We start from the raw sequence: 21733 nt of genomic DNA on the forward strand, positions 1-21733 counted from the left end.
AGACTGATGATAATCTTAAATAAATATCACCATAGAACCTTTGTCCAAGAACAGATGGAAACAGAAGCAGAGACCCACATGAGAGCACTGGACTGAGCTCCCAAGGTCCAGTTGAAAGTAGAAGGAAGGAGAGTATGAGCAAGTAAGTCAAGATCATGAGGGGTTCACCACTGAAACAATGTACCTGAGCTAATGGGAGCTCACCAACTCCAACTGGACTGGGAATGAATGAGCATGAGATGATACCAGTCCCTCTGAATGTGGTTGAAAGTTGGGGCAGACTGAAAGGCCAATGACAACGGCACTGAGTTATATCTCTACTGCATGTACTGGCATTTTGGGATACTATTCTCTTTGGATGTATACCTTGCTCAACATGGATGTAGTGAGGAGGGCCTTGGACTTTCCACAAGGCAGGTGTCTCGCTCTATTTTAAGATTGGAGGGGGTTGGGGAGGGTGTGTGGAGGGAGTGAGAGGGTAGTGGGAGGAGGGAAGGAAGTGGGAATTTGGATTGGTAGTTCTTAAAAGTAATTAAATAATAGTAAAAAAAAATTAAAAAGACCCTTGAATGGTAATTTGTGTGGGTCCATGATGAACTTTACATACCAACCATTTAAAATATTTTCTTAGTTGATATTTTCAGAAACTCTGGAGACACAAGTGCAGAGACAAAATGCCCAAAAAGATAAAAACAGAAATTTTCCCACTTTCAAAATCAGACTGACCAATCAGAACATCACCTCAGTGACTTGAGCTGTCTTAGAGAAACATTTAGTCTCTAACTTCTTTTAAATATGATTTAATTTTATTTTGTGTATATGGGTATTTAACTGCATGTATATATGTGGGCCATGTGTTGGCCTGGTACCTGCACAGAACAGATCCACTGGATCCATGGGATGCCTGGATCCACTGGAATCTGAGGTACAATGGTTGTGGGATGCTTTGAGGGCTGCTAGGAAATAAACCTGGGTCCTCTGAAAGAGCAAACAGACCTCTTTGAGTATAACTTCCAATAAACCTCAGCCCAAATGTCAGTCTCATGAATGAAAGTTGGTGCTACAAAATTTACTTCTTAACAAAATAGATGCTTACTAGTCTATACAGATATGAACCCACACAAATTACATGAAATAAGAATAAATAAAGTACCTTTTAAAAAACTATTATTCTCTTTCAAGTGGTGATTCTTTCAGAATTTTCTTGCTGCCTTTCTATCTTTGCAGCATATTTTCTTTGATCTCATATATATGTATACACACACACACTATATATATATATATGGGAAATATATATATATATCCCATAGTCCTTCACTCCAGCTCTACTCACCCTTCCAAAATATCTCCCGTTTCATTTTCTATCCTCTTATTTTCAAAAATATAACCCACTAAGTCCTATTAGTGTTGCTGGTATGTGTGTATGTGTGTGTGGGTTCAGCCACTGTGGCATGGGCAACATACCAATGGAAGCCCTCCCACAAAGAGAAGTAATACTCCTTCAGTCGCCATCAACTGCCATTAGCTTCTCAGCTAGGGGTGGGGCACGGAAGCTGGAATTTAACTCCCTTGATCTTGTGGTGGTCTTACGCCATAACCGCAGATGCTGAGTTGAGGTATACAACAGCCATGCCACTTCCAGAGGCCAGCCTTTCACAGCACTCTTCTCCATCCTCTGACTCTAACGTTGTTCTTTCTGATCCTACTTCAAGATAGTCCCTGAGCCTTTTGGTGTGTGTGTGTGTGTGTGTGTGTGTGTGTGTGCATGTTGATATAGATGTTCTCGCTACTGCCAAACAGTTGCAATTGCTAATCCTTGGCATTTTGAAGTTATGAGTCTCTGATTTAACCACTACTTTCTGCCATATGTCTCTCTTGTCTATCTAATTATCTTCAATTTATCCCTCTGTGCTAGACGGCACCTGAGGGTGACTCTCTCACATCCCTCAATCCTGTTTTGATCTCTAAAATCAACCCCATTATATAGGACACGGGCCACCTGACAATTGCCCAACACCATCACCTGGAGCTCATTTCTCTCAGACTTCCTTCTTGATTTATCTCAATTCTGCAACATCCATTTTTCTCTGCCAGGCTTCAGAGATTTAAACCCATCACTTCTTACCTCTTTGTGAATATCCCAATGCCCACAAACTCCTAAACAGAAACATACCTGTCCTCCCTGTTTAAAAGCCCAATGTCTCTATCACCTTGGACAAGACCGCTTGACAGTTCCTAATCTACTTCCATATACCCCAACCTTCTACTATTTTTTATTTTAATTTTTTTCTATTTTTGAGACAGGGTTTCTCTGTAAAATAGTCCTACCTGTCCTGGAACTTGCTTTGTAGAGAAGCCTGGCCTTGAACTCACAGAGATCCAGCTGCCTCTGCCTCCAGAGTGCTGGAATGAAATGCATGTTTCCCCAATGTCTGGCCCTTTTACTACTTTCTCACAGATCCCTTGGCATCAATTCTCTTTTCGGTCTTGGACTCTAAGTTGCCTTCTTCAGCATTATCCTCTAGCCAAACCATGGAACTTTCTCCTTTTACATGGATCATCCCCGAGTCTAACTTCTCTCAGAGACTTACCTAGATTGTTTTCCATGGAGATTTGGTGATGTCTCCTAGCAATTGGGAAAAGTTCTTCAAGGGTACTCTGTTCCTCTTCTGTCTTCTCTATCCTTTCTTGTGTCCATATTCTCTCTTTGTACTCCCAAATATTCCCCTCTTCCCACAACATTCTGCTGCAAGACATGGTAGACATATAGTGGACTCCATACCAATTCCTAAGACTGAGAGAGTCCTTCTTGGAGTCTGAAGTCTCAGAGACTACTTCCTGCTGCAGGTCTCCAGCGTTGTGTGTCTCTCCCAACCTTTTCATGCTGCATTCAGAGATAATCTCATGGTTACCTGGTTTCCACTCCAGACACACTCAGAGGTTTCATCACCCTGACACAGGCCCTCAGGAACTTCTGCCCTTGGGCTCCCCACCCCTCCTGACCTTTCTTTACCTTTACCTCTATAGTGATCATAACCCGGTCTTAGTTCTTCAAGCCCAAACAGTATTTCTCTAAACAAACTGAAGTATATATTAATGTGGCCACTTATGCCACAATATTCTAGAAACTACCATCCTGCTCATCCCAAGAGTCTTCAAAGTTGCTTTCCCCTCAACATCTTTTTTCTCCTCTCACCCGTGTGCAACATGAGTAGCTATCTTTCACTCTCCTGCAGTTCCTCCTTTTGCTCCCAGTCTTGTTACATCACCCTTTTCTAACCTGTGCAGTTTCTCTCCAGCCCTGCCCTCCACTCAGTCCTAGCTACTCTGCTCTCAAATACAGATAACGTCTTTCTTGTGGCCCAATACTTCACAATTACTCTAGGACAACAGAGGGCGCATTAAGGTTTTTCACCACCTCCCATTCCTAGACCTTTGGATTGGTTCATTGAGGGTAGTTTTCTCAGGGAAGGCCCTTATTATGTTAGCTATGATAACAGTTTGAGATTATTAACTTAATTGGTACCATGGGGTACCTTAATGATCTTGACTGTTTTTCCCATCAGGTTGTTCAGGCCGGACCTCTCCTTTATAAGACTAATTTTCAGGGAATACCAGGTATCCCTGTTTCAGTGCTGAGGAATTTCATCCAGGCGGGTGAGTGTGTGCTATCTCAGGGCAGACTGTCCCGGAAGAGAGCACAGCCTCCCACCCCAGCTCCTGCTGCAGGATTTCTCTGTTCCACTTGACCCTGCCCTGACCTGCTCCCACATCCACCCTTGTGTCTGAGGTGGCCTTGGAATACCAGGTATCCCTGTTTCAGTGCTGAGGAGTTTTATCCAGAGGGACAGGAACAGTTCCTGCTCCTGCACTGAGGAGATCCACCCAGATAGTCAGTCACAGCAGACTGGACCAAGACACCAAGACTCTCCTGGCTCCATTTGAAGGAAGAGATGGGCAGGCACCAATGCAAGAATTCCTCCAACAACCTGAAAGGCAACATGACATCACCAGAAACAAGAGATCATGAAACAAGAAGAATTGAACACCCTACTCCAGAAGAAATAGAAGAAATTGACTTTAAACAGAACATTATAAAAATACTAGAGGACCTTAAACAGGAAGTGAAAAACTGCCATAAAGAAATAGAGTTGACAAACAAAAAAATTGAGGAAATGGATAAATCTCTCAAAGATAACCAAGAAAAACAAGAAAAACAAGAAAAAGCAATCAAACAGGTTAGGGAAACAGTTCAAGACTTGAAAAATAAAATGGAGGTAATGAAGAAAACACAAACTGAGGGAAAACTGGATATGGAAAATCTGGGTAAATGAAGAGGAACTGCAGAGACAATTATTACCAACAGAATACAAGAGATAGAAGAAAGAATCTCAGACACTGAAGATACTACAGAGGAAATAAACTCACTGATTAAGAACAAAACAAATCCAACAAATTCTTAACACAAAATATCCAGGAAATCTGGGATACTGTGAGAAGACCAAACATAAGAATAATAGGAGTAGAAGAAGGAGAAGAGTTACAACTCGACTCCTTGGCAGCAGCCTGGGAGACAGAGCACAGCCACTCCCTGACCCCGTACACTTTCTAGTCTTCCAGCTGGGGCTAGTCTCCCTGGCTACTGCCTCCATCTCCCGACCTCACCCAGCTTGCACCCAGAAAAACCGTCCCTTCTTCCTCCCCTCTTCGGGTTCATAACATCTCCAGCTCAGCCTGATCAGGGCGCTGGGACTGCATAGGGAGTGCAACCGGCAGGCGGGAGTTTCTTTGTTTCAATAGCCTGCCTGCAGCAAGGTAGGCCCTCTCTGGAACTCCCTGGCCAGCAAAGACACTGGATATTAGGACCAGAAGACACATCTGGGAGCCTGCCTTCAGCAAGGTAGGCTCTCTCCGGAACTCCCTGGCCAGCAAAGACACTGGATATTAAGACCAGAAGACACATCTGGGAGGACCAGAAGACACATCTGGGAGCAAAGACACTGGATGTTAGGACCAGAAGACACATCTGGGAGCAAAGACACCAGATACTAGTACCAGAAGACTCATCAGGGAGCAAAGACACCGGATATTAGTACCAGAAGACACATCTGGGAGCAAAGACACCGGATCTTAATACCAGAAGACACATCTGGGAGGCATCCCTCAGCTACAAGGAATCCCTGATTCAGTGCTGTGGAGTCCCATCTGGATGGCCTTTCCTTGTGTATTCAAGTGTCCTGACCCTGTACCAAGGCCACCTACCCAGATAGGGGAGAGGCTGCCCTCCAGGCAGGTCTGAGGAGACTGGCAAGTGAGTTCGGGCTCCTTCAGATTGTGCTGCAAGGAATAGCTCCTGCTCTGGCACTGAGAGATCCACCCAGATTCAGTCAGAGCAAGGATTGGATAAAGACATCAAGTCTCTCCTAGCTCCTTTGAAGGAAAAAATGGGCAGGCGCCAATGCAAGAACTCCTCCAACAACCCGAAAGGCAACATGACATCACCAGAATCCAGGTATCCCGAAACAACAAGAATTGAACACCCTACTCCAGAAGAAATAGAAGAAATCGACCTTAAACAGTACTTTATGAAAATAATAGAGGACCTTAAACAGGAGGTAAAAAACTGCCATAAAGAAATGGAGATGACAAACAAAAAGGTAGACGAAATAAATAAATCTCTCAAAGATACCCAAGAAAAACAAGAAAAACAAGAAAAAGCAATCAAACAGGTAAGGGAAACAGTACAGGACCTGAAAAATGAAATGGAGGTAATGAAGAAAACACAATCTGAGGGAAGACTGGAAATGGAAATTCTGAGTAAACAAACAGAAACTACAGAGACAAGTATTACCAACAGAATACAAGCGATGGAAGAAGAATCTCAGACTCTGAAGATACTATAGAGGAAATAAACTCACAGATCAAAGAACAAAACAAATCCAACAACTTCTTAACACAAAACATCCAGGAAATCTGGGACACCATGAAAAGACCAAACCTAAGAATAATTGGGTAGAAGAAGGTGAAGAATTACAACTCAAAGGCTCAGAAAATATATTCAACAAAATTATAGAAGAAAATTTCCCCAACCTAAAGAAGGATATTCCTATGAAGGTACAAGAAGCCTACAGAACACCAAATAGACTAGATCAAAAGAAAGCATCCCCATGACATATAATAAAACACAAAACATACAGAATAAAGAACAGATATTAAGAGCTGCCAAGGAAAAAGGTCAAGTAACATATAAAGGGAAACCTATCAGAATTACACCTGACTTCTCAATGGAAACCATGAAAGCCAGAAGGTCTTGGGCAGATGTGCTACAGACACTAAGGGAACATGGATGCAAGCCCAGACTACTATACCCAGCAAAGCTTGCATTCAGCATAGATGGAGAAAACAAGATATTCCAGGACAAAAACAGATTTAAACAATACGTAGCCACAAATCCAGCCTTGCAGAAAGTAATAGAAGGAAAATCACAAACCAAGGAGTCCAACAACGCCCACAATAACTCAGGCATCTAGCGACCCTTCACCAGCACAACTAGAAGAAGGGAAACACACAAACTCTACTACAAAAAAAAATGACCGGAGTTAACAACCACTGGTCATTAATATCACTTAATATCAATGGACTCAATTTACCTATAAAAAGGCACAGGCTAAGAGATTGGATATGAAAACAGGATCCAACACTCTTCTGTTTACAAGAAACACACATCAACCACAAGGACAGACATCTACTCAGAGTAAAGGGTTGGGAAAAGATTTATCACGCAAACAGACCTAAGAAACAAGCAGGTGTGGCCATACTAATTTCTAACAAAGTTGACTTCAAACTAAAATCAATCAGAAGAGATGGAAAGGGACACTTTATACTCATAACAGGAAAAATCCTTCAGAATGAAGTCTTAATCCTGAATATCTATGCTCCTAATATAAAAGCACCCACTTATGTAAAAGAAACATTACTGGAACTCAAGGCAGCCATCAAACCACACACAATAATAGTAGGAGAATTCAACACTCCTCTCTCACCAATGGACAGGTCAATCAGACAGAAACCTAACAGAGAATTAAAAAGACTTAATGGAGGTAATGAACCAAATGGACTTAACAGACATCTATAGAACATTCCACCCAAATAGGAAAGAATATACCTTCTTTTCTGAGGCTCATGGAACCTTTTCGAAAATTGACCATATACTCGGTAACAAAGCAAACTTCCACAGTTACAAAAAAAATATTAGTAACCACCTGTGTCTTATCAGATCACCATGGATTAAAATTAGAATTCAACAACAATGTTACCCCCAGAAAGCCTATAAACTCATGGAAACTGAACAGTCAACTACTGAATCACCCCTGGGTCAAGGAAGAAATAAAGAAAGAAATTAAAGTTTTCCTTGAATTCAATGAAAACAAAGACACATCATACCCAAACCTATGGGGCACTATGAAAGCAGTGCTAAGAGGAAAGTTCATAGCACTAAGTGCCCACATAAAGAAAATGGAGAAAGCACACATTAGAGACTTAACAGCACAGCTGAAAGCTCTAGAAAAAAAAGAAGCAGACTCACCCAGGAGGAGTAGAAGACTGAAAATAATCAAACTGAGGGCTGAAATCAACAAAATAGAAACACAGAAAACAATCCAAAGAATTAATGGAACAAAAAGCTGGTTCTTGGAGAAAATCAACAAGATTGACAAACCCCTAGCCAAACTAATCAAACAGCAGAGAGAGAACATGCAAATTAACAAGATCAGAAATGAAAAGGGGGACATAACCACAGACACAGAGATAATTCAGAGAATTATTAGATCTTACTACAAAAGCCTGTATGCCACAAAATTGGAAAATATGAAAAAGGACACTTTTTTAGATAAGTACAATATACCAAAATTAAATCAAGATCAGGTGAACAGTTTAAATAGACCTGTAAGCCGTGAGGAATTAGAAGCTATCATCAGAAACCTCCCTACCAAAAAAAGCCCTGGACCAGATGGTTTCAATGCAGAATTCTACCAGAATTTCCAAGGGGAGCTTATACCTATATGCCTTAATGTGTTTCACAAAATAGGAACCGATGAGTCATTGCCAGACTCCTTTTATGAAGCTACAGTCACCTTGATACCAAAACCACACAAAGACTTAACCAAGAAAGGGAATTACAGACCATCATGAACATCGATGCAAAAATTCTCAATAAAATATTGGCAAACCGAATCCAAGAACACATCCAAAAAATCATACATTACTAGAGAGGATGTGGAGTAAGGGGAACACTCATCCATTGTTGGTGGGAATGCAAACTTGTGCAACCACTTTGGAAATCAGTGTGGCGGTTTCTCAGGAAACTGGGAGTCAACCTACCTCAGGACCCAGCAATTCCACTCTTGGGAATATACCCAAGAGATGCCCAATCATACTACAAAAGCATTTGTTCAACAATGTTCATAGCAGCAATATTTGTAATAGCCAGAACCTGGAAACAACCTAGGTGCCCCTCAATAGAAGAATGGATAAAGAAGATGTGGCACATATACACTTTAGAGTTCTACTCACCAGTAAAAAACAATGACATCTTGAATTTTGCATGCAAATGGATGGAAATAGAAAACACTTTACTGAGTGAGGTAACCCAGACCCCAAAAGAGGAATATGGTATGTACTCACTCATAAGTGGATTCTAGCCATAAATAAAGGACATAGAGCCTATAATTTGTGATCTTAGAGAAGTTATATAAGAAGGTGAACCCAAAGCAAAACAGATAGTTATCCTCCTGGATATTGGATGTAGTCAAGATTGCCGGGCAAAAATTGGGAACTTGGGGGTGGGTTGGGATGGGGGTAAGGGAAGATGGGGAGAGAAAAGTGTGAAGGGGAGGATGGAGAGAGCTTGGGTGAACGGGATGGTTGGGATATAGGAAGGCTGGATATGGGAGCAGGGAAGTATATATCTTAATTACAGGAGCCATTTTAGGGTTGGCAAGAGTCTGGACTCTAGACAGGTTCCCAGGTGTCCAAGGAGATGTCCCCAGCTTGTTTATTGGGCAGCAGAGGAATGGGTGCCTGAACTGGCCTTGTCCTATAGCCACAAGATGATTATCTTCCATATTACCATAGAACCTCCATCTGGTGATGGATGGAGATAGAGACAGAGACCCACAGTGGAGCATTGGACTGACCTCCCAAGGTCCTGATGAGGAGCAGAAGGAGGGAGAACATGAGCAAGAAAGTCAGGACCGTGAGGGGTGCGTACATCCACTGAGACGGTGGGACAGATCTAACGGGAGATCACCAAGACCAGTTGGAATGGGACTGATGGAGCATGTGATCAAACCGGACTCTTTGAATGTGGCTGATGATGGAGGCTGACTGAGAAGCCAAAGACACTGGCCATGGGCTTTGATTCTCCAGCATGGATGGGCTCTGTGTGAGCCTTGTCAGTTTGGATGCTCATTTTCCTGGACCTGGGGGGAGTTGGGAGGACCTTGGACTTCCCATAGTGTATGGAACCCTGACTGCTCTTTGGCCTGGAGAGGGAGGGAGTGGGGGTATGGGTGGAGGGAAGGGGAGGGAAGTGGGAGGAGGGGAGGAGATGGAAATTTTAAAATAAAATAAAATAAAATTTAAAAAAAACAAAAAAGACCATTTTTTTCAGCAGGCAGAATTGTTTGCACTCACTATGGTCCTAAACCAAGCTAGATATACCACAGTTAGCATCTACACTCACTCTAATCATACCTATGACATCACTCATTCAAGCACTCCAATTTGGAGAATGTAGTGTTTCCTCACTTCAAAAGATACCTTGTTATCACCAGGAAACTTATTCCCTGTCTCCTTGAAGCAGCCCAATTACTCAACTTTGGGGAAATAACTGCCTAATACTAGGCCTGCTAGCTGGCCAAGGGCTAGGATGTGCTCCCCTGTCTTTCCCCTTTGACTCCTCTTCTCTCCTTTTCAAACTTATCATAGCATTGAAACAGCTCAGATCCTCTAAAGTATAAAAGTATAAAGTATAAAAGAGTATAAAGTATAAAAGTATAAAGTATAAAATAGTAGACTTTGAGAAGTCTACTAGTATCTTAAAAACCTAGTACTTCCTTCTCAACTGAAAAACCTTTTCTTCCTCCAAGAAAGTCACTGATACTTTCCAGCCCACATTCCCCTCTGAAATGTCCTTAGTAAACATTGTTCATTTCACCCTCTAATGAAAGAATACTTATAGGATCTCTGTAAACAGTGTAACATCTTTCAAAAGTTCTCTCTATGAACTTCTATTAGGCCTCTATGTTTCCCAACTCATCTATCTATGGTACAACTCATACATCCCATAAAACATGTCAATTACTTCTTGGTAGTAGTTGTAGTTGACACTTTCACAGGTTGGGTAGAGGCTTTTCCTACTTCTACCAAATGTACCTCCAGTGGGGCCTCTAGGCTACTAAGTGAACTCCTTTCTCACTTAGGAGTACAGACCTTGCATTTAATGTGAGAGAGAGAGGGAGAGAGAGAGAGAGAGAGAGAGAGAGAGAGAGAGAGAGAGAGAGAGAGAGAGAGAGAGAGAGAGCACTCCCTTTTGACCACACATTCTTTTAAATTGAAACCATCAGAAGACTCTTTTACTTTACTGAGTAACTCTCTAAGTTTCTTAAGAGCCTCCTATACTCCTTATGAATTCTCTTGCTCCCACTCATCTCTACACCACTAGACTACTTTGCTTTTTGAATCTTAATTTCTTGTTTAGTTCTTGTTTCAGCGAGTCCTCTAAAGCTCATATGTGAGAGTCCACACAGACTCATTCTAATGATCCTTACCTCATCCAAACTTTAAGATAGCTCCACTGGTGCCAGTTCTGTATAAGGAAGGTCACCCGCTGACCCTGGGGACCTGAACATAATAGTTACTAAATAATCATCCACCTGCACAGGACCTACCTTGATCTGCCTCATCTGCATCCTAGAGGATATGGACTAAAGCACCCTTCCTAGTCTACCTCCTATCCCTATCCCTGACCTTTCTCACATCCCTCCATCTCTGTAAGGACACATCCTTACTTTAACCAGACTATCTTGCTACTGATTCACTGAAATCCTTTAATGATGCCATCAGCTCATCTCACTGGTTCTGCCTTCACTTGCCTTCAGTAACCAAGGCTTTCCTGACTCCTATTATTGCCTAACTCTCTTCAGAAGTGCGATTTCACCATGCCTGACAGGACTCTGATGAATCTGAGTAGACACATGAGGATGGAGATGAAGATTTCTGCATATAGGCCACCAAAATTAGTTTCCAGAGATTTGTCTGTCCATAGCTTCCTCGGTATCTCTTCATTGGCAGGAATAAAAAGGCCTTTGCCTGACCTACCAAGGCTCCCTATGCAACTCCTGACCACTCTTGTCCATTTCCTTGGATATCGGCAGCTTTGAATCTGATCATTGCAACCTTACACTAACCACTCTTGCACAAATTCATTGCATTAACATACGTTTCCTTGTTCGATCTGAAGAACTTAGAACAACTGAACCTCCCACCACAATCCAGATCTGTTGACTGCCAAGAAAGAGACTTCCTTTCTGATGTCTTCCTGTGTCTTATTTTCACCAGCCTCTATTCATTTTCTATCCTTTCCTCCCTGGAATACATCCACACTTATTACTAAATTTATGCACATAACATCATCTAAATCGTTTCCATAAAATATTTTCAACTTATCATTAGGTCTGTAGCCTCCTGAGTGTCCTGACACCCCTATGTCTCTTCTCACCACCCTAGCTTTTGGAACCTAAATATACCTCTACACACTCACTCTTAACACCAAATGTGGACACCCAGGGATGGTCTTGCAAATATACTGCTTTGAACATTCCAAAACCTGAATATATGACTGAAATATGTTGGATTTGAAATTTTCAATGACCCAAAAGTCTTGCTGTTAATTGTACAAGAATCTGCATGCTTAACATCTTCTGCCTCACAGTTTCAACCTTACCTCCTCACACACAAACCCCAATCAATATCTTTAACTCCGTATTAAATACAAAATTATAAAGTTGATATTCCTCTGAGTAATCTTGGGGATTCCCATGAAAGTGGGTATGGGGCCTCGATTCTGTGTGCAGCCCTTCATTAGGTAACACTTCATTTCAAAAAGGATTGAAATCTCAAACATGTATATCATCTCATGGCAGGTCACAACCAGATCTGTTCTGTAGCTCCTATTCCAAAGCAGAATGTCAGTATTCTGGAGGTCAACCACAGGGCTATAAGTGCACTTCTAAAAGAACAGTGCTACTTTTTTTTAACAGGGAGTGACCTCTGGTAGAGATACGGAAGAAAGGATAAGGAATGCAACCAATTTAATTCCTGTTAGGTGAGTGAAATCACAAAAACACCACAAAGACACAACCCTTTTGTGCACTCACTCATAACACCAAATGTGGACACTCAGGGAACCTCTTCCAAATACCCTGCTTTGACCTTTCCGCTGCTTGAAGTACACAAGTGGAATCTTTTGAAATTGTAGTTCTCAGGGACACATACATCTTCCTCTTACTTGTACACCATCGTGAACTCTTACCATTCTCTGCCTCACAATCTCATTCTTTCCCCCTGACACACAAACCCCAATCCATGTCTTTTCCTTTATAATTAAATACGAACTGTAAAGTTGATCTTTCTCGTAGTAATCTAGGGGGTTCTGATGAGAGTTTATATGTGAACCCCTATCCTGTGTGTAACACTTCACTAGCTGATACTTCTTTTCAGTCAATTATTCAAGCCACATATATGTAAATCACCTCCTGACAGTTGACAAGCAGATCTGTTCTGTAGCGCCTGTTCAAAAGCAGGATATCAGTATTTAGGAGGTCAACCACAGGGCTATACAAAGAACAGTGTTTCTTCATCATCAGGGAGTGAGCTGAACAAGGAGATGGAGAACAAAGAAGAAGAAAGGCACCCACTTCCCGTCTACAAGCCCCCCAGTCAGGACTGGCATCTTCTCTGTCCTTGCTGTATTCCTTTCCTGCCTCTTTCATTGTCATCATCCTGTGCTCCTCTGCCGCCCTTGCTTACTAACCTCTTCCAGAAGTTTTCGATCATAGGACCACTTTAATTTCTTTTAGGTGAGTGAAATCACAAGGACACCACAAAGCTGTCCAACTTTTGAGACCCTTCTTTCTAGGATAAATGCCCTTCCGTAGTACGAAGTACCATTTGAGTCCCCCACTGAGAATGAATGGAGTGACAATCCTTGTGATCATCTTCTCTTGAATCCAGCCCCATTTCTACTGTGCTGAGGTTGTCAACTCATGCATGATGTCCCCTGGATGCTTTGCCCCCACAACATCTGAGTCCACAGAACACAGGGTGATTGAGATGGGATATGACAAGACCATATCCTTTCTTCTGGATTCAGTTGCAATTGACAAATTGACTATCAGGGAACAGCTCCAGGAGTTCCCTTCCTTTGATATCACAAAGGGACAACCCGAGATTCTACCCATTACACCCTTCTCTTCCAGGCCCTTAACCATATGCAGTCATTTCTTTTCTTAGGCTCCTGTCCCTATTGCTGACGATGGGGGGGGGGGCTTACTCAATAAACTTGGATACTTTCAATTAGTCCTCTCATACTAGGCTGTACCTGATGGAAACCCCCATTCTTTCCTCGACCTTTACTGAGATTCCTAAGGTGACACCACTCTCGGAGACATAAAGTTGTCCAGAATTAAAAAATACCACATTTAGTCTCACATATCTCTCAGTAACTATTGTAAATATACTTTGATTGTCCATGACCAATCCTCCTTTGGGGTCTATGGATATCAACCCCATCATCTTTCATTTCCTTGTTTCTGTTAGTATCCTTTCTGAAACCTCCCTAAAATATGCCTATGCTTAGAGACTGGAAATGTCATGGTTCCTACTTATTGTGAGCCCCTCCAACTAGACCTCAACCGTGAGGACCTCCCTTCTGAAATACCCTCAGGTCACCACTTACAGCCTTAAACTTCCTAGCTATCTTTACCATTCCCTCCACCTCAAGTCCTATGACATTTGCCTGACTCCTGACTCAAGTTACTTGCAACAACTTAACTTTAACTCGACTGTCCTCACCCTGGGAATTTTAGAGACCATTACTTTGCAAAAAACTTTGCCAAATTTCCTTTCCTCTGCATCAGCAGCTTTTTCCAAGACATAGAAACTCCTGTACTTTTTGCTCCTACCACCAACACATACAAGGCCTTCAACTGAGTTTACTGTTCCTTTGTTCCCATACACCCAGGGGTAGCCATCCCTTATTTCCTTTCCTCTCACTCGTCTGCCCCCACACCATTAAAAACTCACGTCACTCTCTTAATCTCAGGGGGCTTTCTTCACCATGTGCTTTTCACCTTTGTGTCCTGCACGGTGTCTGAATTAGGACTTCAATCTTGTAGTAGATGGCTGGAATTATCCCCAACCTGTAGCCTGTTTCTCTGATCAAACTGATGCTATAGATGAGAGCTGGGGCTTTATGTCTAATTACAGACCATTCCCCTTCCGCACCGCAATCCGGCTGTGTTTCATTCACCTGTTTTGATCAGTTTTTTCCTCTATTTCCTCCTTTTGCCTCCAGCTTTTCATATGAGGTGTTTCTCCCTTTCAAACTCTGGACAGCTCTGCCCTCCAGTACCCTGGCAATCTGATCCCATTCACAGACAACATTCTTCTTGTGACACGCGTACACCTCACAATTACTCCATAGCAGCAGTAGAAGAGAGAGTTCCTTAAAGCACAAACCACTCCCATTTCTGGGACCCTGGATAAGTTGATTGATGTTGGTACCCCCAAGTTGCTCCCTTGTTGGGTTTCAATTGTTGAGTGCTATCATGCGTATCTCAGCTGCTTCTATTGTCGGTGAGGGAAAGAGGCAAGTTTTCTCTTCTCTCAGACCACTCCTCAGCAGGCAGAGCTCACTGCACTCAACAGGGTCCTACCCTCAGCCTGGAACACTGCTGTCATTGTCTACCATGTCTCTCCATACACCTATAGCATCATTCATTCCATCTTCTAGATCTGAAGAGAATCACATTTCCTTACACCAAAGACCATCACCATCATCAATGAGAGGCAAAATCCCCACCCGTTTGAAGCATCCATATCGTCCCTAAGGGGTGCTTTTATCTGCTATAAAGACCATCGAAAACACAAAAACTTAGTCAACTTGGACGAAGGTATACCTAATTCTGGGTTTCTTATCATTTCAGGACCAGGTTGTTCTCCACAATCACTTTCTTTTTTGCACACGTCACTTCTCACCTTGCCTCACCTCATCACATAGGCAGAAATTCAACCAGAGCTTGAATTTTAGGAGCCCTTCTGGTTCCTCACCAAAAGACTCCAGCTTGACATGCCTCAACTGCATTCCATAGGAGATGGAGGACTGATCGCAATTTCTTCTGGTCTCCTTGCCTTTCTGTCCCTTCTCTTTCTACTCTCCCTCCCCCTCACACAGGGCTCCTTACTTGCTTACCTTAAACAGATTGTCTCACTAGCCACCAATCTTCTTAAGTCCTACAATACCTCCCTGTCCTCCTGATGTTGATTGATACTGTGTTCACCTGTCCCTGCTGGCTGCTTGAGCTTTCCTGTCCCATAGCCGCTTGACTTTCTTCAACAGGGGAACTGCATTTCACCCAGTAGAAAAGCCCTGAAATCAACCATGTTCATGGAATTGCTGGATTTGAGGCAAAGACTTTATGAATCAGGCCACCGTGATAAATTTGCAGAGATGTCTCACCTGCCCCCAATCAGTCACCAGACCCTCTCATCAGGAGGTCATACAAAGTTCATCTTACTTGTCAGGCCATGTCTCCCCTGGTGGTCTCTACTCTACAACTCACCCTCACCATACTTGCTCCCAAGTACTCTATTAACTTCCTCTCTCTCCTTAAAGACAAGATCTCTCCATGTAGTCCTGGTAGACCTTGAACTCACTATACAGATGAGGCTTGCCATGAGCTGACAGAGATCAATCTGCCTCTGCCTCTGCAATGCTGCTATTAATGGGGTGCTCCACCAAGACAAGTCAATGAATATACCTCTTTCTCGTCAGTCTTGGGAACTGCTTAGACCAACCAAACTGTCAAGCATTAAGTAATTAGAGACCCAAACATGATCCATCAGGTTCCAAGGATGTAGCTGCTGACCTTGATTTCCTTCTCCATATCCTAGCTTCCATCCCTACCCCTCTATTGTCCTTCTTCAACTCCATCTCCACCCGATATTGGATTTTTTTTTTTTTTACCTACAATTCCTCTGAAATCAAAAAATCTAAAATCCATGAACTTCAACTTAAACTTTGAGTTGCCCCCTCCAGGCTAGCCTCCCACCCCTATGTATCCTGTCACAGCCCTAGCCTTTGTACCTTCCATTTCCCTTTGGTGCACTCACTCGTAACACCAGATGTGGACACTCAGGGAACCTCTTCCAAATACCCTGCTTTGACCTTTCCGCTGCTTGAAGTACACAAGTGGAATCTTTTGAAATTGTAGTTCTCAGGGACACATACATCTTCCTCTTACTTGTACACCATCGTGAACTCTTACCATTCTCTGCCTCACAATCTCATTCTTTCCCCCTGACACACAAACCCCAATCCATGTCTTTTCCTTTATAATTAAATACGAACTGTAAAGTTGATCTTTCTCGTAGTAATCTAGGGGGTTCTGATGAGAGTTTATATGTGAACCCCTATCCTGTGTGTAACACTTCACTAGCTGATACTTCTTTTCAGTCAATTATTCAAGCCACATATATGTAAATCACCTCCTGACAGTTGACAAGCAGATCTGTTCTGTAGCGCCTGTTCAAAAGCAGGATATCAGTATTTAGGAGGTCAACCACAGGGCTATACAAAGAACAGTGTTTCTTCATCATCAGGGAGTGAGCTGAACAAGGAGATGGAGAACAAAGAAGAAGAAAGGCACCCACTTCCCGTCTACAAGCCCCCCAGTCAGGACTGGCATCTTCTCTGTCCTTGCTGTATTCCTTTCCTGCCTCTTTCATTGTCATCATCCTGTGCTCCTCTGCCGCCCTTGCTTACTAACCTCTTCCAGAAGTTTTCGATCATAGGACCACTTTAATTTCTTTTAGGTGAGTGAAATCACAAGGACACCACAAAGCTGTCCAACTTTTGAGACCCTTCTTTCTAGGATAAATGCCCTTCCGTAGTACGAAGTACCATTTGAGTCCCCCACTGAGAATGAATGGAGTGACAATCCTTGTGATCATCTTCTCTTGAATCCAGCCCCATTTCTACTGTGCTGAGGTTGTCAACTCATGCATGATGTCCCCTGGATGCTTTGCCCCCACAACATCTGAGTCCACAGAACACAGGGTGATTGAGATGGGATATGACAAGACCGTATCCTTTCTTCTGGATTCAGTTGCAATTGACAAATTGACTATCAGGGAACAGCTCCAGGAGTTCCCTTCCTTTGATATCACAAAGGGACAACCCGAGATTCTACCCATTACACCCTTCTCTTCCAGGCCCTTAACCATATGCAGTCATTTCTTTTCTTAGGCTCCTGTCCCTATTGCTGACGATGGGGGGGGGGCTTACTCAATAAACTTGGATACTTTCAATTAGTCCTCTCATACTAGGCTGTACCTGATGGAAACCCCCATTCTTTCCTCGACCTTTACTGAGATTCCTAAGGTGACACCACTCTCGGAGACATAAAGTTGTCCAGAATTAAAAAATACCACATTTAGTCTCACATATCTCTCAGTAACTATTGTAAATATACTTTGATTGTCCATGACCAATCCTCCTTTGGGGTCTATGGATATCAACCCCATCATCTTTCATTTCCTTGTTTCTGTTAGTATCCTTTCTGAAACCTCCCTAAAATATGCCTATGCTTAGAGACTGGAAATGTCATGGTTCCTACTTATTGTGAGCCCCTCCAACTAGACCTCAACCGTGAGGACCTCCCTTCTGAAATACCCTCAGGTCACCACTTACAGCCTTAAACTTCCTAGCTATCTTTACCATTCCCTCCACCTCAAGTCCTATGACATTTGCCTGACTCCTGACTCAAGTTACTTGCAACAACTTAACTTTAACTCGACTGTCCTCACCCTGGGAATTTTAGAGACCATTACTTTGCAAAAAACTTTGCCAAATTTCCTTTCCTCTGCATCAGCAGCTTTTTCCAAGACATAGAAACTCCTGTACTTTTTGCTCCTACCACCTAACACATACAAGGCCTTCAACTGAGTTTACTGTTCCTTTGTTCCCATACACCCAGGGGTAGCCATCCCTTATTTCCTTTCCTCTCACTCGTCTGCCCCCACACCATTAAAAACTCACGTCACTCTCTTAATCTCAGGGGGCTTTCTTCACCATGTGCTTTTCACCTTTGTGTCCTGCACGGTGTCTGAATTAGGACTTCAATCTTGTAGTAGATGGCTGGAATTATCCCCAACCTGTAGCCTGTTTCTCTGATCAAACTGATGCTATAGATGAGAGCTGGGGCTTTATGTCTAATTACAGACCATTCCCCTTCCGCACCGCAATCCGGCTGTGTTTCATTCACCTGTTTTGATCAGTTTTTTCCTCTATTTCCTCCTTTTGCCTCCAGCTTTTCATATGAGGTGTTTCTCCCTTTCAAACTCTGGACAGCTCTGCCCTCCAGTACCCTGGCAATCTGATCCCATTCACAGACAACATTCTTCTTGTGACACGCGTACACCTCACAATTACTCCATAGCAGCAGTAGAAGAGAGAGTTCCTTAAAGCACAAACCACTCCCATTTCTGGGACCCTGGATAAGTTGATTGATGTTGGTACCCCCAAGTTGCTCCCTTGTTGGGTTTCAATTGTTGAGTGCTATCATGCGTATCTCAGCTGCTTCTATTGTCGGTGAGGGAAAGAGGCAAGTTTTCTCTTCTCTCAGACCACTCCTCAGCAGGCAGAGCTCACTGCACTCAACAGGGTCCTACCCTCAGCCTGGAACACTGCTGTCATTGTCTACCATGTCTCTCCATACACCTATAGCATCATTCATTCCATCTTCTAGATCTGAAGAGAATCACATTTCCTTACACCAAAGACCATCACCATCATCAATGAGAGGCAAAATCCCCACCCGTTTGAAGCATCCATATCGTCCCTAAGGGGTGCTTTTATCTGCTATAAAGACCATCGAAAACACAAAAACTTAGTCAACTTGGACGAAGGTATACCTAATTCTGGGTTTCTTATCATTTCAGGACCAGGTTGTTCTCCACAATCACTTTCTTTTTTGCACACGTCACTTCTCACCTTGCCTCACCTCATCACATAGGCAGAAATTCAACCAGAGCTTGAATTTTAGGAGCCCTTCTGGTTCCTCACCAAAAGACTCCAGCTTGACATGCCTCAACTGCATTCCATAGGAGATGGAGGACTGATCGCAATTTCTTCTGGTCTCCTTGCCTTTCTGTCCCTTCTCTTTCTACTCTCCCTCCCCCTCACACAGGGCTCCTTACTTGCTTACCTTAAACAGATTGTCTCACTAGCCACCAATCTTCTTAAGTCCTACAATACCTCCCTGTCCTCCTGATGTTGATTGATACTGTGTTCACCTGTCCCTGCTGGCTGCTTGAGCTTTCCTGTCCCATAGCCGCTTGACTTTCTTCAACAGGGGAACTGCATTTCACCCAGTAGAAAAGCCCTGAAATCAACCATGTTCATGGAATTGCTGGATTTGAGGCAAAGACTTTATGAATCAGGCCACCGTGATAAATTTGCAGAGATGTCTCACCTGCCCCCAATCAGTCACCAGACCCTCTCATCAGGAGGTCATACAAAGTTCATCTTACTTGTCAGGCCATGTCTCCCCTGGTGGTCTCTACTCTACAACTCACCCTCACCATACTTGCTCCCAAGTACTCTATTAACTTCCTCTCTCTCCTTAAAGACAAGATCTCTCCATGTAGTCCTGGTAGACCTTGAACTCACTATACAGATGAGGCTTGCCATGAGCTGACAGAGATCAATCTGCCTCTGCCTCTGCAATGCTGCTATTAATGGGGTGCTCCACCAAGACAAGTCAATGAATATACCTCTTTCTCGTCAGTCTTGGGAACTGCTTAGACCAACCAAACTGTCAAGCATTAAGTAATTAGAGACCCAAACATGATCCATCAGGTTCCAAGGATGTAGCTGCTGACCTTGATTTCCTTCTCCATATCCTAGCTTCCATCCCTACCCCTCTATTGTCCTTCTTCAACTCCATCTCCACCCGATATTGGATTTTTTTTTTTTTTACCTACAATTCCTCTGAAATCAAAAAATCTAAAATCCATGAACTTCAACTTAAACTTTGAGTTGCCCCCTCCAGGCTAGCCTCCCACCCCTATGTATCCTGTCACAGCCCTAGCCTTTGTACCTTCCATTTCCCTTTGGTGCACTCACTCGTAACACCAGATGTGGACACTCAGGGAACCTCTTCCAAATACCCTGCTTTGACCTTTCCGCTGCTTGAAGTACACAAGTGGAATCTTTTGAAATTGTAGTTCTCAGGGACACATACATCTTCCTCTTACTTGTACACCATCGTGAACTCTTACCATTCTCTGCCTCACAATCTCATTCTTTCCCCCTGACACACAAACCCCAATCCATGTCTTTTCCTTTATAATTAAATACGAACTGTAAAGTTGATCTTTCTCGTAGTAATCTAGGGGGTTCTGATGAGAGTTTATATGTGAACCCCTATCCTGTGTGTAACACTTCACTAGCTGATACTTCTTTTCAGTCAATTATTCAAGCCACATATATGTAAATCACCTCCTGACAGTTGACAAGCAGATCTGTTCTGTAGCGCCTGTTCAAAAGCAGGATATCAGTATTTAGGAGGTCAACCACAGGGCTATACAAAGAACAGTGTTTCTTCATCATCAGGGAGTGAGCTGAACAAGGAGATGGAGAACAAAGAAGAAGAAAGGCACCCACTTCCCGTCTACAAGCCCCCCAGTCAGGACTGGCATCTTCTCTGTCCTTGCTGTATTCCTTTCCTGCCTCTTTCATTGTCATCATCCTGTGCTCCTCTGCCGCCCTTGCTTACTAACCTCTTCCAGAAGTTTTCGATCATAGGACCACTTTAATTTCTTTTAGGTGAGTGAAATCACAAGGACACCACAAAGCTGTCCAACTTTTGAGACCCTTCTTTCTAGGATAAATGCCCTTCCGTAGTACGAAGTACCATTTGAGTCCCCCACTGAGAATGAATGGAGTGACAATCCTTGTGATCATCTTCTCTTGAATCCAGCCCCATTTCTACTGTGCTGAGGTTGTCAACTCATGCATGATGTCCCCTGGATGCTTTGCCCCCACAACATCTGAGTCCACAGAACACAGGGTGATTGAGATGGGATATGACAAGACCGTATCCTTTCTTCTGGATTCAGTTGCAATTGACAAATTGACTATCAGGGAACAGCTCCAGGAGTTCCCTTCCTTTGATATCACAAAGGGACAACCCGAGATTCTACCCATTACACCCTTCTCTTCCAGGCCCTTAACCATATGCAGTCATTTCTTTTCTTAGGCTCCTGTCCCTATTGCTGACGATGGGGTGGGGGGGCTTACTCAATAAACTTGGATACTTTCAATTAGTCCTCTCATACTAGGCTGTACCTGATGGAAACCCCCATTCTTTCCTCGACCTTTACTGAGATT

The 21733-nt window shown here is 43.1% G+C and overlaps 1 protein-coding gene across 1 annotated transcript in view; it reads right to left on the reverse strand.

Annotated features, from left to right (window-relative positions):
- Positions 1-19439, reverse strand: part of LOC119804318 (fibronectin type III domain containing protein 3C1-like) — a 67863-nt gene extending 48424 nt beyond the window's left edge. The window contains 5 exon segments of the mRNA XM_042054332.1: positions 870-978; positions 2126-2157; positions 2592-2884; positions 15583-15709; positions 19334-19439. Of these exon segments, the coding sequence (XP_041910266.1) occupies positions 870-978; positions 2126-2157; positions 2592-2884; positions 15583-15709; positions 19334-19439 (667 nt within the window).
- Positions 19440-21733: the final 2294 nt, after the last annotated feature.

Source organism: Arvicola amphibius, chromosome X (genome assembly GCF_903992535.2).
Source record: "Arvicola amphibius chromosome X, mArvAmp1.2, whole genome shotgun sequence".
Lineage (NCBI taxonomy): Eukaryota > Metazoa > Chordata > Mammalia > Rodentia > Cricetidae > Arvicola > Arvicola amphibius.